This window comes from Ursus maritimus, unplaced genomic scaffold (assembly GCF_017311325.1).
Source record: "Ursus maritimus isolate PB19 unplaced genomic scaffold, ASM1731132v1 scaffold_18, whole genome shotgun sequence".
Taxonomy (NCBI): domain Eukaryota; kingdom Metazoa; phylum Chordata; class Mammalia; order Carnivora; family Ursidae; genus Ursus; species Ursus maritimus.
Window position 1 is genome coordinate 48,255,361 of NW_024424230.1, and position 14,612 is coordinate 48,269,972.

The window sequence follows — 14,612 nt, forward strand, 5'->3', positions numbered from 1 at the left end:
AGCCACTGTTCTCCACTGCCTCATAGTCCTTTGAGGGAAACAGACAAGTGAATGAGATGTTTATTGTACAAAGAGATAAGTACTCTGCGTTAAGTACTGTCTGTCTGCCATAGAACCATGGAGAGGTTCCCTGATCCAGTGTAGGGGGAGAGTCAATGAAAGCTTCTTCAGAAGGTGTCACATTATATCAAAAGCAATTTATCTTTGAACTCATGAAAAAATTTAGAATTCGGGATGTTCTTGTTGTTTATAAGCACTAAAGTAGAAAACAGAGTTGCTAAGTTCCCCTTTCCAAATCCACTAAAGGCACATTTTTAAACATTTTATCTCTCTTTTCACCTAAGAGGCCAGGAATCCCATTAAAACTCTGAGTTTTGTAGTAATGTCAAGAATTAGTTGTCATTAGTTTCTGATAGATCAGAAATATTTATAATAACATATGAAGTGGAGATTTTAAATTTAAGATGTCTGAGTTTTTGTTAGCTTTTGGTGCAAAGTGAAGTTGTTGGTTGCAAAAAATGTATAACTACCATAGTGTTTAAGAGCTGTCAAGAAAATTCACTGTGTTTTATTCATTATGCTAATGAAGCAAAGAGGATTTATGGGAATTTTTGTTGTCAATAGAAAAGTCATGGAGTATCAACAGGTCTTTTTTTCATATATATTTTTAAAAAAATTCTTCAGTATTCTGTCTTCAACTTATTTTTTATTTAAGTTGAAAATTATACTGAAAATCAATATGATTTCAAGGTGACATAGAACTGTTTTTATCATTATGCATAGATTTAGCATTATGCCCGCAAATATATCTGGGCAGGTTATAATAATAATATCTTAAATGATTAATAACTTTTTTCTTTCCCTCCCTTTTCAGAGAGGTGAGATTAGGGCGAAATGGTGTAGAAGAAATCAAACGACATCTCTTCTTCAAAAATGATCAATGGGCTTGGGAAACACTCAGAGACAGTAAGTTATTTTTTCTTGCACATTACAGTGGATATTTGAAAGTAGTTGTAGTAAATACAGTCTTTTGAAACTGCCTTGCTAATATATGTGTATATTTGATGAAAATCTAAAGTACACAGATGTGGTTATGGATACTATCCTACTCTAATTAAAGAGAGAATATTTAATAATATTCAGAAAATTGTCCTGCTACTTCTCTGATATCTCATTTGAGAGACCAAGATGAAATACCATATACATGAGTTGGAATTGGGCTCAGCAGTCGTAATTTGATATTTGATCTTTGTTGAATTGCCTTTTGTCTTATATTTTGATATCTCAATGTGAAGAAAGTCAATAAATAAAGGGTAATTAAATTAAAATTTATTTCCTATGAAGGGACAAGTTATCTTGTTTTTATTAAATTTAAAATATAAAATGTAAGGTTCTATTATTGATAAAAACCAGAATTTAATTATGAAGATACAGGAAATTACAGTATACTTGATTCCATCAAACTTGCATTTTGCAATTCAGACATGAAAATATGTAGTATGCAAGAAGTTACTTTCATTCAGTTTAAAACATTTCCCTATTTCAAAAAACAGTTAAAATAATGAGATGATTCACAGAAAATCTTGTTCAACATAGCTGAATCAAAATTATAGTGTCATCAAATGTGGCCAACTTCTTTGTGGATTTGGAAGGCCAAGGATCCATCTTTTTCCTGTTGAAGTCTCAGGATTTTTTTTTCTGTTTTCACAGAAAGAATAGCGTATACCAGCTCCTAACTTCCTGCTGTAGCAACAGCAGTAAACCTTAATGGAAGTGAATTCAGCTGTGTGGTTTTAGAAACAGTTACAAATTAAGTAGGTAGTATTTGTCTTAAGGACTGCCTATCTAGTTGAGACTGTGAGGGAAAGTTCAGGGGGAAAAATCTTGTTAATTTTAAAGAAACGGGTCGTAGTTTTGCCAACAGTAGGGAAGTATCCTAGGTATCAAATATTTTTAACGAAACAGTTACACTGCGTTCAGGTACAGCACATATACTGTATACAAGCTATACAATTGACTGAGGAGGGAAAACAGGAAATAAATTCTTGGGGAAATTAAGAAACATTGAATGACCTGCTATCTGGAAAAGCTATAGGAAAGGCTTGATCTGGAGAGAATTTATTAGCAGTTATACACTGGGAAATAGAGAACTTCCCTGTAAGTAAATGTGACATGGTTGTTGTCTTCCCACTCCATAAGAAACTGTTGCAAAGACAGAGATGAGTAGAGTGAGATGATGAATGGTTGCATTGAAAAACTTTGTGGGTTTTTTTCAAGCTGTGCTCTTAGAAGTTGAAGAAAGCTGAAAACATACAAATATGATTATAATCTGAAGAAAATTTAAAAGACTACTGAAGAAAGTACAAAGTATCTTTTGTATTGGTTTAAATTCTTTCTCAAAGTGAAACAAGGTATAAATAACTATAGAATAACCACACAGTAAATTGCTGTAAAAAGTAAGGAGGACATATTTCCTTTTGTGGATTGAAAAACTGATATTAATTAGGAGAGGAGGTAACCTAGTCAACAAATACTGAACACCTGTTATGTATGCTGAGCATTATTCTATTTCAAGCACTAGGAAAACATCAGTGATTAAACCAACGTAAGTTCTTTACTTTGTGGAGCTCATAGTTTAAATGGGGAGTCCAAATCAATGGCATTTTATGATATTGTTTTACCTCTTTAATGTAACTTTATATTAATTTAAAAACAGCTCAAGTGAATTACTTTATTGATTTAAATCAACCAAACTTTTTGTTTAAAGAATTTCTATGATGAGGTAATTTTATCAGTATTATTGATATTTCTGTGTCTCTTTAAAATCTGTATATATCGTCTGTGATTTTGCTGTGCTGTACTTAGATTTAACATATTTATAAACGTCTTGATATCTTTTCCTAATCCTAATAGCTCCTATTTTATGGTTATTTTCAAAAAAAGAAGAAGGAAAGAAAAAAATTGAAGTCTGTAGAACTTACTGTTCTCTTCGTCCCCTTCCTTCTTCCTACCCTTTCTTCACTTCCCACCCCTAAAATACCAAGAATACTTTTATTGTTAACTGACCTCTCTGACCTAAGCTTTTAAAAATAATATAACAGTTATAATTCTTTTTAATTTTTTTTGACTCTCCAATTTTCTTTGGCAGAATTGCTTACCTTTTCCAAATAATAGTTCTTTTGGTATTTTACCACTTACATGTCTGTAAGTTACAATGGCAATTAATCTTCACCATCTGTTTCTTGGTGGTGTGGGAGCAGGGTACAAAATAGCTTGATTTGCGGCAGAATTTCCATGAGCTTCCTGATCTTATTCACTCTTAATTTAGAGGCACAAAGTATTAAGATTGTAAAATTACTTTTTATTCATTTGAAATAGAACTGAAGAAATGACAAGAATGAGATTAAAGATGACAGAAGAAATGAAAAGAGCTAAATAGGGGCGCCTGGGTGGCACAGCGGTTAAGCGTCTGCCTTCGGCTCAGGGCGTGATCCCAGAGTTCTGGGATCGAGCCCCACATCAGGCTCTTCCGCTATGAGCCTGCTTCTTCCTCTCCCACTCCCCCTGCTTGTGTTCCCTCTCTCGCTGGCTGTCTCTCTCTCTGTCGAATGAATAAATAAAATCTTTAAAAAAAAAAAAAAAGCTAAATAACCTGCTACGGGTCACTCTGCTAGCAAATGACAGTGTCAGGATTCAAATCTGTCTAACTCCAAAGCCTTAGGTCTTCTGGAATACCATGTGCCATTTAAGTAATACCAGTCAGTATTATACAAAGTAGAGATGTAGGGAATCAACAGTCCTGGCAGTTAAATTTGGGGGAAAATAAAATGATAGCATTTATTACATATAACAGATACATTATTAATAATACTATGTTAAATATAATGTGGTAATTTGCAAAATACTTTGTCATTCATGATCTCATTTGAGATAAGATATTGCCATTACCTAATCCACCTATAGCTGGTGGGAAAAGACACAAGATGATAACAGGAGTAACTGTCAGCTCATGTGGTAAGTTTTCCATTTATTTAAAAACAAACAAAATTCATTGTTTGTAAGAGCATACAGGTTCTGTGAATTAATTAAGTCTGGTGGCCTCTCTTTTAGAGTTGTACATTTTCATGGCAGAAATTATCAGTGTAGGCTTCATAGATAAAGAATTTAGGGCCTAGCAAGTTTCAGGGTCATAGGAGTTTAGACTTTCTCAGTATTATGCTAGGGTCATGTTTTAAAAACATAAACTGAAAGAAAAATTATCTTTTTATTGCGGTAAAGTATATGTAACATAAAATTTACCATTTTAGCCATTTTTAACTATATAGCTCAGTGGCGTTAAGCACCTTCACATTGTTGTGCAGTCATTATTACTATCCATCTCCAGAACTTGCTTATCATCCCAGACTAAATTTCTTCACACATTAAACAATAGCTCTCCATTCTCCTTTAACCCCAGCCCCCAGTAGCCACTATTGTACTTTCTGTCTCTGTGAGTTTGTTCTGGTTACCTCAAATAAGTGGAATCATGCAATATTTATCTTTTTGAAGTTGATGTATTTCACTTAGCTTGTCTTCAAGGTTCATCCATGTTATAGCACATGTCAGAATTTTGTTCCATTTTAAGGCTGAATAATATTTCACTGTGCATATATACCACATTTTTCAAAAATCTGTTCACATATTGACAGACACATGGAATGCTTGTACCTTTCAGCTATTGTGAATATGCTTTTGTGATCACTGGTGTACAAATAAATGTTAGAGTCATTGCTTTCCATTGTTTTGAGTGAATTTTTGTATGGTGTTAGATAGAGTCTATCTTCATTCTTTTGCATGTGGTTATCCAGTTTTCCTACTATGATTTGTTAAAACAACAACAACAAAAACAAAAACTCCTTTTTCATTAAGTGGTCTTGTACCCTTCTCAAATCATTTGACCATATGTGAGGCTTTTTTTCTGGGCTGTCTATGATACACCATTGAGCTGTCTGTCTTTATGCCAGTACTACACTGGTTTTGATTGCAATAGATTCGTAGTAGCCTTTGACATCAGAAAGTGTGCATCTTTCAGCTTTCTGCTTTTCCAGGATTGTTTTTGGCCGTTTGGGATCACTTGAGATTTCCGTATGAATTTTAAAGTGGGTTTTTTCCTTTGGAGATGTGTCATGATAAAAGTTGCTGTGGCCGATGTCAGAGAGGTTGCAGCCTATGTTCTCCTCTATGATTTTGATGGATTCCTGTCTCACATTGAGGTCTTTAATCCATTTGGAGTTTATCTTTGTGTATGGTGTGAGAGAGTGGTCAAGTTTCATTCTTTTGCATGTAGCTGTCCAATTTTCCCAGCACCATTTATTGAAGAAACTGTCTTTTTTTCCACTGGATGTTTTTTCCTGCTTTGTCAAAGATTAGTTGCCCAAAGAGCCGAGGGTCCATTTCTGGGTTCTCTATTCTGTTCCACTGGTCTATATGTCTGTTTTTGTGCCAGTACCATGCTGTCTTTGTGATCACAGCTTTGTAGTATAGCTTGAAATCCGGCAACATGATGCCCCCAGCTTTGCTTTTCCTTTTCAACAATTCCTTGGTGATTCGGGGCCTTTTCTGGTTCTACACAAATTTAAGGGCCGTTTGTTCCAGTTCCTTGAAAAATGTCATTGGTATTTTGATCGGGATGGCATTGAAAGTGTAGATTGCTCTGGGTAGCATAGACATTTTAACTATGTTGTGGGACTTCATCAAGATAAAAAGCTTCTGCGCAGCCAAGGAAACAGTCAAAAAAACTAAGATGCAGCCCACGGAATGGGAGAAGGTATTTGCAAATGACACTACAGATAAAAGACTAGTATCCAAGATCTACAAAGAACTTCTCAGACTCAATACACATGAAACAAATAATCAAATAAAAAAATAGGCAGAAGATATGAACAGACACTTTTCCAGTGAAGACATACAAATGGCTAACAGACACATGAAAAAATGTTCAAAATCATTAGCCATCAGGGAAATTCAAACCAAAACCACCTTGAGATACCACCTTACACCAGTTAGAATGGCAAAAATTGACAAGGCAGGAAACAACAAATGTTGGAGAGGATGTGGAGAAAGGGGATCCCTCTTACACTGTTGGTGGGAATGCAAGTTGGTACAGCCACTTTGGAAAACAGTGTGGAGGTCCCTTAAAAAGTTAAAAATTGAGCTACCCTATGATCCAGCCATTGCACTACTGGGTATTTACCCCAAAGATACAGACATAGTGAAGAGAAGGGCCATATGCACCCCAATGTTCATAGCAGCATTGTCCACAATAGCTAAATTGTGGAAGGAGCCAAGATGCCCTTCAACAGATGACTGGATTAAGAAGATGTGGTCCATATATACAATGGAATATTACTCAGCTATCAGAAAGAACGATTACACAGCATTTGCAGCAACATGGACAGGACTGGAGGAGATTATGCTAAGTGAAATAAGTCAAGCAGAGAAAGACAATTATCGTATGGTTTCACTCCTTTATGGAACATAATAGGAAGATTGGCCGGTGAAGGAAGGGAAGAATGAAGGGGGGGGCGGTAAACAGAAGGGGGAATGAACCATGAGAGACTGTGGACTCTAGGAAACAAACTGAGGGCTATAGAGGGGAGGAGGGTGGGGGATTGGGATAGGCCAGTGATGGGTATTAAGGAGGGCACATATTGTATGGTGCACTGGGTGTTACACGCAAATAATGAATCATGGAACATTGCATCAAAAACTGGGGATGTACTGTATGGTGACTGATGTAACAAAATAAAAATTATTTTAAAAAATTTAAAAAAATAAAGTGGGTTTTTTCCATGTGTGTGATAAAGGACATTGGGGTCTTGGTAATGATTGCATTGGCTATGTTTCTAATGAGGATGCCTTTTGTTTCTTTTACTTGCCTAATTGCTCTGATTGGAATTTGTACTGCTGTGTTGAATAGCACTTGTGAGATGGAGTTCTTGTCTTGTTAACTTGATCATAGCAGGAAAGCTTTCAGTCTTTAACTAGTGAATATGACATTAGCTGTGGGTTTTTTATGTATGCCTTTTATCATGTTGAGGAAGTTTTCTCTTCCTTGTTGACTGAGTATTTTTATCATGAAAGGGTATTGAATTTTTTCAAATACTTTTCTGTGTTAATAGGCATGATCATATGGGTTTTCCTCCTAATTCTGGTAGTATGATATATTATACATTGACTTTCATATGGTGACCCACATTGGAATAAATCCCACTTGGTCATAGCATATAGTCCTTTTAATATGCTGCTACGTTCAACTTGCTAGTATTTTCTTGAAGATTTTTTCTGGAGGTATTGGGTGGGTGTGTATGTGTGTGTGTGGTCTTGATCCGGCTTTGGTGTCAGAATAATTCTGGCCTCATGGAATGAATTTGTATTCCTTCTATTTTTTGGAAGAGTTTTGAGAAGGATTGGCATTAAACCTTCTTCATATGTTTGGTAGAATTCAACTGTGAAACAATTTTGTCTTGAATTTTTTTTTTCTTTGTTGGGACATTTTTGATTATTGACTAAATCTCTTGTAGGTCTATTCAGATTTTCTTTTTCAAATAAGTTGATAGTTCATGTGTTTCACAGAACTTGTCATTTAATCTAGGTTATCTAATATGTTGATGTACAATTGTTTGTACTTTTTTCTTTTAAAGATTTATTTATTTGAGAGAGAGAGAGAGAATGCAAGCAGGAGGAGAGGGAGAGAGAGAGAATCTCCAGCAGACCCCCCTTCCTTCTCCCCCTGCTAGAGTGTGGAGCCAGATGCAGGGCTTGTTGCCACAACCCTGAGATCACAACCCCACCCAAAATCAAGAGTCTGACACTCAAATGACTGAGCCACCCAGGCGCCCCTGTAGTTTTTCCTTTTATTGTTTTTATTTGTAGAAAGTCAATAGTTATATCCCCACTTTCATTTCTGATTTGTCTTCTCTTTTTTCCTCTTAATCTAGTAAAAGATTTGTGAATTTTGTTGATCTTTTTAAAGAACTAATTATTGGTTTTGTTAATTTCACTATTAATTTTCTATTCTATAGTTTATCTGCACTCTAATCTCTATTGTTTCTTTCCTTATGGTAGCTCTGGGCTTAGTTTGCTCTTCTTTTTCTAGTTCCTTAGTGTGTCAGATGAGTTATTGATTTGAGATCTTTCTCTTTTTTTTAATGCAGGCATTTACAACTAAAATTTTTCTGAGTACTGCTGTCACTGAATCCCATAAGTTTTTGTTATGTTTTCATTTTCATTTGTCTCAAAGCATTTTCTCTAATCTCCCTTGTGATTTCTTCTTTGACTCATTGGTTTTTTTAAGAGTATGTTGTTTTCACCACTTTGACATCGGCCATAGCAACTTCTTACTAGATAGATCTCCAGAGGCAAGGGAAACAAAAGAAAAATGAACTATTGGGACTTCATCAAGATAAAAAGCTTCTGCACAGCAAAGGAAACAGTCAACAAAACTAAAAGGCAACCTTCAGAATGGGAGAAGATGTTTGCAAATCCGATAAAGTGTTAGTATCCAAAATCTATAAAGAAGTCACCAAACTCAACTCCCAAAAAATATAATCCAGTTAAGAAACAGGCAAAAGACATGAGTAGGCATTTTTCCAAAGAAGACATCTGGATGGCTAACAGACATGTGAAAAGGTGCTTAATATCACTCATCATCAGGGAAATACAAATCAACTACAATGAGATACCGCTTGACACCTATCAGAATGGCAAAAATTAACAACACAGAAAACAAGATGTTGGTGAGGGTGTGGAGAAAGGGAAACTATCTTACACTATTGGTGGGAATAATGCAAACTGGTGCAGCCACTCTGGAAAACAGTGTGAAGGTTCTGCAAACAGTTAAAAATAGAACCACTCTATGATCCAGCAATTGCAGTACTAGGTATTTACCCAAAGGATACAAAAATACTGACTCAAAGGGACACATGCACCCCGATGTTGATAGCAGCATTACCAACAATAGCCAGATTATGGAAACAGCCTGATGTCCATCAACTGATGAATGGATAAAGATGTGTGGTGTATGTATGCAGTGGAATATTACTTAGCCATACAAAAGAACAAAATCTTGCCATTTGCAATGAGATGGATGGAGCTAGAGTGTATTATGCTAAGTGAAATAAGTCAGAGAAAGACAAATATTGTAAGATTTAACTCGTATGTGGAATTTAAGAAACAAAAGAAGAAAAAAAGAAATAAACCACGAAACAGACTGTTAACTATAGAGAACAAACTGATGGTTGGGGGTGGGGGGGTGGATTAAATGGATGATGGGCACTTGTGATGAGCACTGGGTATTATATGTAAGTGATGAATCACTAAATTCTACTTCTACAACTAATATTACAGTATGTGTTAACTAACTGGAATTTAAATAAAAACTTAAACAAAAGAGTGTTATTTTCCAGGTATTCGTGAAACTTCCAATTTTCTTTCTATTGTTGATATCTTGTTTCATTCCATCATGGGCTGGAGAAGATACTTTGTATGATTTCAGTCTCTTTAAATTTATTGTTTTTTGGCCTAACATATAGTTTGTCCTGGAGAACGTCTCATGTGCAATGTGTATTCTGGTGTTGGTGGTGGATTGAGCTTTATATGTCTGTTATATCTAGTTGATTTATGATATTGTTCATGTCCTACATTTTCTTATCTTTTGTTTAGATGTTCTGTTCTTTTATTGAAAGTGGGTTATTGAAGACTCCAACCATTATTTTAGAACTATTTCTCCATTTATGTCATTTTTTATTATATATATTTTGGAGCTATGCTGTTCATGCATATATAATTGTTTTATCTTCTTGATGAATTGACCCTTTCATCAATATCATCAATATGTCCTGTTTTTCACTATTTTAACAGTCTTAAATGTCTATTTTGTCTGATATTAGTGTAGGCACCCCAGCTCTTTTTCCCATGGAGTATCTTCTTTCATTCTTTTAATGTATTTATGTCTGTAGATCTAAAGTGAGTCTCTGTGTACGGCATGTAATTGAATCAATTTTATTAATCCTTTCCTCCAGTCTCTACTTTTTTAGTGACTTTTAATTCATTTAAATTTAAAGTGAATGCTATATATAAAGACTTCTGCCATTGTTCTGTTTTCTGTATTTTTTCTTTCTGTTCCTCAGCTCCTGCATTATTGCCACCTTTTTTGTTTACTGGATTATTTTATAATGTACTGTTTTGATTACCTCTTCAGTTCATTTTCTGTATATTAGTCATTTTCTTATTGTGATTATCCCAGGGATTACAGTTAGTATCCTAAGCTGTTAACAATCTAGGTTGAATTGATACGATTTACTGTCAGAAGCACATGAACAGGGACGCCTGGGTGGCTCAGTTGGTTAAGCACCTGCCTTCGGCTCAGGTCATCCCAGGGTCCTGGGATCGAGTGCTTCATCGGGCTCCTTGCTCAGTGGGGAGCCTGCTTCTCCCTCTGCCTGCTCTGCCTGCTGCTCCCCCTGCTTGTGCTCGCTCGCTCTCTCTGACAAGTAAATAAAAATCTTAAAAAAAAAAAAAAAGCTGTTTCTCTGCAAATCCATTTTCTTCCTTTATGTTATTGTCACAAATTGCATCTTTATATATTCTGTGCTCATTAACATAAATGTATAATTGTTTTATGCATACTTCTTTTAAGCCATATAGGCGAAAAAGTGGATTTATAAAGCAAAAATACATAATGCTGGTTCTTATATTTACCTGTGAGTTACCTTTATTTTTTTGCAAAGCTTTGAGTTAGTGTCTGGTGTCCTTTCATTTCAACCTTAAAAAACTAACAATTCTTGTAGGACAGGTTTACTAGCAACAATCTCTGATCTTTCCTTTACCTAGGGAATCTCTTTAATTTGTTCTTCATTTTTTAAGAATAATTTTGCCAGATGTAGAATTCTTGCTGAACTGTTGTTTCAGCACTTTAAATATGTTGTTCCATTGCCTTCTGGCCTTCGAAGTTTCTGCTTAGAAATAAGCTCTTAAGAGAGCCTGGGTGGCTCAGTTGGTTAAGCATCTGACTCTTGATCTCAGTGTAGGTCTTGATCTCAGGGTCATGAGTTCAAGTCCTGTGTTGGGCTCCATGCCGGGCATGGATCCTATTTTTTTTTTAAAAAAGAAGTAGGCTCTTAATCTTATCGAGGATTCCTTGTATATGTATGACAAGTCACTCTTCTATTGCTTCCAAGATTCTCTCTTCGTCTTTTCAAAGTTTATTATAACGTGTCATGGCATGGATCTGAATTTTTCTTACTTGGAGTTCATTGAGCTTCTTGGTTGTGTAGATTCATATGTTTCATCAGATTGGTTAGTTTGGAGCCATTATTTCTTTAATATTCTTTCTGTCCCTTACCCTACTTTCCTGGAACTTTCATAATGTGTATATTGGTATCTTTTCTTTCTTTTCCTACACTTGATAATATTATTGGTCTTATTTAAGTTCATTGGTTCTTCTGCCTGCTCACATTTGCTGTTAAACCATCCCAGTGCATTTGTAGTTTCAGCTATTGCACTTTTCAGTGCCAGAATTTCTATTTCATTCCTTATTCTATCTCCTTATTGATTTGTTGTATTCGTTAAGATATCATACTCTTGGTTTCCTTTAGTTCTTTGTGCATAGTTCCTTTAGCTCTTTGAGCACATTAAAGACTGTTTAAAGTCTGTTTAGTAAATCTAATATCTGGGTTTCCTCAGTGATGTTGTCTGACATTTTCTTTATTCTCCGTGAATAGTCTATACTTCTTCTGTTTCTTTACATGCTTTGTAATTTTTTTTTTTGAAAAATGGACATTTTGAACAGCATAATGTAATTCTGGAAATCAGATTTCCCCCTTCCCAGGTTTGCTCTTGTTGCTTATTATGGGCTTCAGTCATGCATTTGTTTAGTGACTTTTTCAAATTATTTTTACAAAGTCTGTATTCCTTGTCATGTGTCATTACTGAAGTCTGTTTTTCATTATTATGTCATTGGTCAGCCAGTGACAAAATGCCAAAATTTAGTAGCTTCTTTCTTTATTAAACATGCCCCTGCTTGTAAGTTTCTTCTTAGATTTCAGAGTTCTGAAAAAGTTGCTTCTGATAGTTTTTGCCAGCATAATGGCTACTTCAGTGAAAAGGTGGCTTCTTAGAGCTTTCTACTCTATCTTTTTTTTTTTTTTACATCAGTTAGATTCTTTTTTATGGAACATGATTCCTATATTACTGGTAACTTATGGAAAGGTAAATTTTTATAAGTGGACTACTCTATATATCAGTGATAGCTCTGGAAAGCTGTCTTTATCCTTATTTTTATTTAGTTCTGATGTGACTGTATGGTATTCTATAAAACCTAAATGTCTTACTTTAAATATAGATGAAGTATTACTTTTATAATTCTCCCAGGACTTCCCCTACTTGTATCACAGAATTTAAACAGAATTTGTCTCATTTTAAAACTACTCTGAAATGGTATGTAATCTATAAAAAGACTAGATTCATCTGAAACAGCAAGAGAAAAATTCACCAAACTTGCTATGCTTCCTTTTAAAATCAATCTTATATGATAATTTTAAAGTAGGGGTTTTTTTAGCCAGAACACTAGACCAGATAAATCTTTTTTGTGTGGGCTATTCTGAACTTTCTTGGATGTTTAGCAGTATCCCTGGTCTTTACCCACTAGATGCCACTAGCACACCTCCCCTAGTTATGACAGCCAAAAATGTATTCAGTCATTGCTACATGTCCCCCAGGGGAGCAAAATTGTTTTAAAATTGAGAACCACTGTTTTAAAGTAGAATTTATGCCAAGACCATAATTTATTTACTTCACAAGGAGAGACAACTCCCCCCCCCACCCTCATTTTACAAATTAGGCAATTAGTAGTATTAGGAAGCTGGAACTGTCCAGTCAGGCAGTTCTCCTGGTCATTAAGAGAGAATGATGGAAAAGATCTTTTGTCATTCATTGTTAGTTAGTATTATAGCTGCTTTGGGTTAAATGTGTTGTTTCATTCCCAAATTTCACTATATAATTCACTGTATCTGAGATGCACAACAATAGTCATTTCTTGTCTGGAAACCCAGATGATACAATAGAAAAAATTATTCCTTTATATAAGAGATTAATACCATGAAACCAAGTCAGTTATTTTTTGTTGCTCATCTTCATCTTTTTCTTTGAGGCAGTATGATATGATTGTATCTAAAATAATTATTCAGTATTTTGTTGATATTTCTATATGTTTTCTTAATACTGCTGTATCTTTAAACTGAAACCGTTTTTCTAAAATGTTTTTTTAGATGACTCTCTGTAGCATATTTAAGCTCCAAAATAAGATAGTAATATTACTTTCAAGTGGTATTTTCTCCCATATTATGAAGATTTAAGCATTGTCATATATGGCTTTATTTAATTAAGTGTATATAAGCCACCAAGTTTTAACTCTTGAAAATTGTGTCCATGTTTTATATCTCTGCCCTCTTTTCCTAACAGCCATTTCATAAATACCTCACTGAGTCATCACTTAATGACTTGATTCAGGGAAGGTAGCTAGTCTGAAAGTACAATTCAAAATACATTGCTCCTTGTGACTTAATATTATAGAGATATTGGATTGGGGGGTGAATATAAACCATCTTTTATACCAAATTGTTCTATCCAGGGCTATGAAGACATAACCTTGATTTCTAGTTTGCTGTACAGCAGATTAACAAATAAAATATTGTATTTGAAACCAATTAACTTTGAATCTTTGAGTACAATTTAGTATGCTATGGTTTCTGAAAAGTCTTTTCTATAGTCCTAACTGCTTTTGCATATTTTATATTATATATTCTAAAACAAACCTTAATACTTGTAATACTCAAGCGAAGTATAGATGATAATTATAGGTGATTTTGAAGGTAATTGTTTCATAGAATTATAATGATCAATATCAGTTGATTAATAATCCTAATAAAATTGACTAAAATAGGATTCAGCCCTTTGGAATTTGTAGTTTGCAACCTATTTATATGTAAGACACTTGGTAGTTGGTATGGAATCTTTGCTTTACCTTATTTTCATATTAAATTTGAAGGAACTACTAATTTTGTTTCCATTTTTAGCTGTAGCACCAGTTGTACCTGATTTAAGTAGTGACATTGATACAAGTAATTTTGATGACTTGGAAGAAGATAAAGGAGATGAAGAAACATTCCCCATACCTAAAGCTTTTGTTGGCAATCAATTACCTTTTGTAGGATTTACATATTATAGCAATCGTAGGTGAGTATGTTAAGCATTGATTTTAGGGGTAGGTAAAATTTTGTTGTGGTCTCTTATTTTCTTAGGGATATCTAAAAATCACTTCAAGAAATTTAGTGGTATATTAAGAGATATCTTAATATGCTATTTTTCAGTGATGCATGATATTTGTATTATTCCATATTTCATTTCTTTTAGACTAATCCATGATCAAGATACTGTGTTTCAGAAATTGTTTGCTGAGTGATGCACTATATGTGTTCAAGTTACAGGAATTAATAAATAAAAAGATTCTTTTAATACTAATATTTTGGTTAATCTCATTACCCCAAAAGCTCTGGTTTTATAATACATTTTGG

The 14,612-nt window shown here is 34.4% G+C and overlaps 1 protein-coding gene across 3 annotated transcripts in view; it reads left to right on the forward strand.

The window, feature by feature from the left end:
* ROCK1 (Rho associated coiled-coil containing protein kinase 1) overlaps nt 1–14,612 on the forward strand; it is a 142,523-nt gene that overhangs the window by 62,411 nt on the left and 65,500 nt on the right. For all 3 annotated transcript variants that reach the window (XM_008690553.2, XM_040632674.1, XM_040632675.1), the window contains exons 9-10: nt 875–966; nt 14,115–14,274. In XM_008690553.2, the coding sequence (XP_008688775.2) occupies nt 875–966; nt 14,115–14,274 (252 nt within the window). The remainder of the gene's footprint in view (nt 1–874; nt 967–14,114; nt 14,275–14,612) is intronic.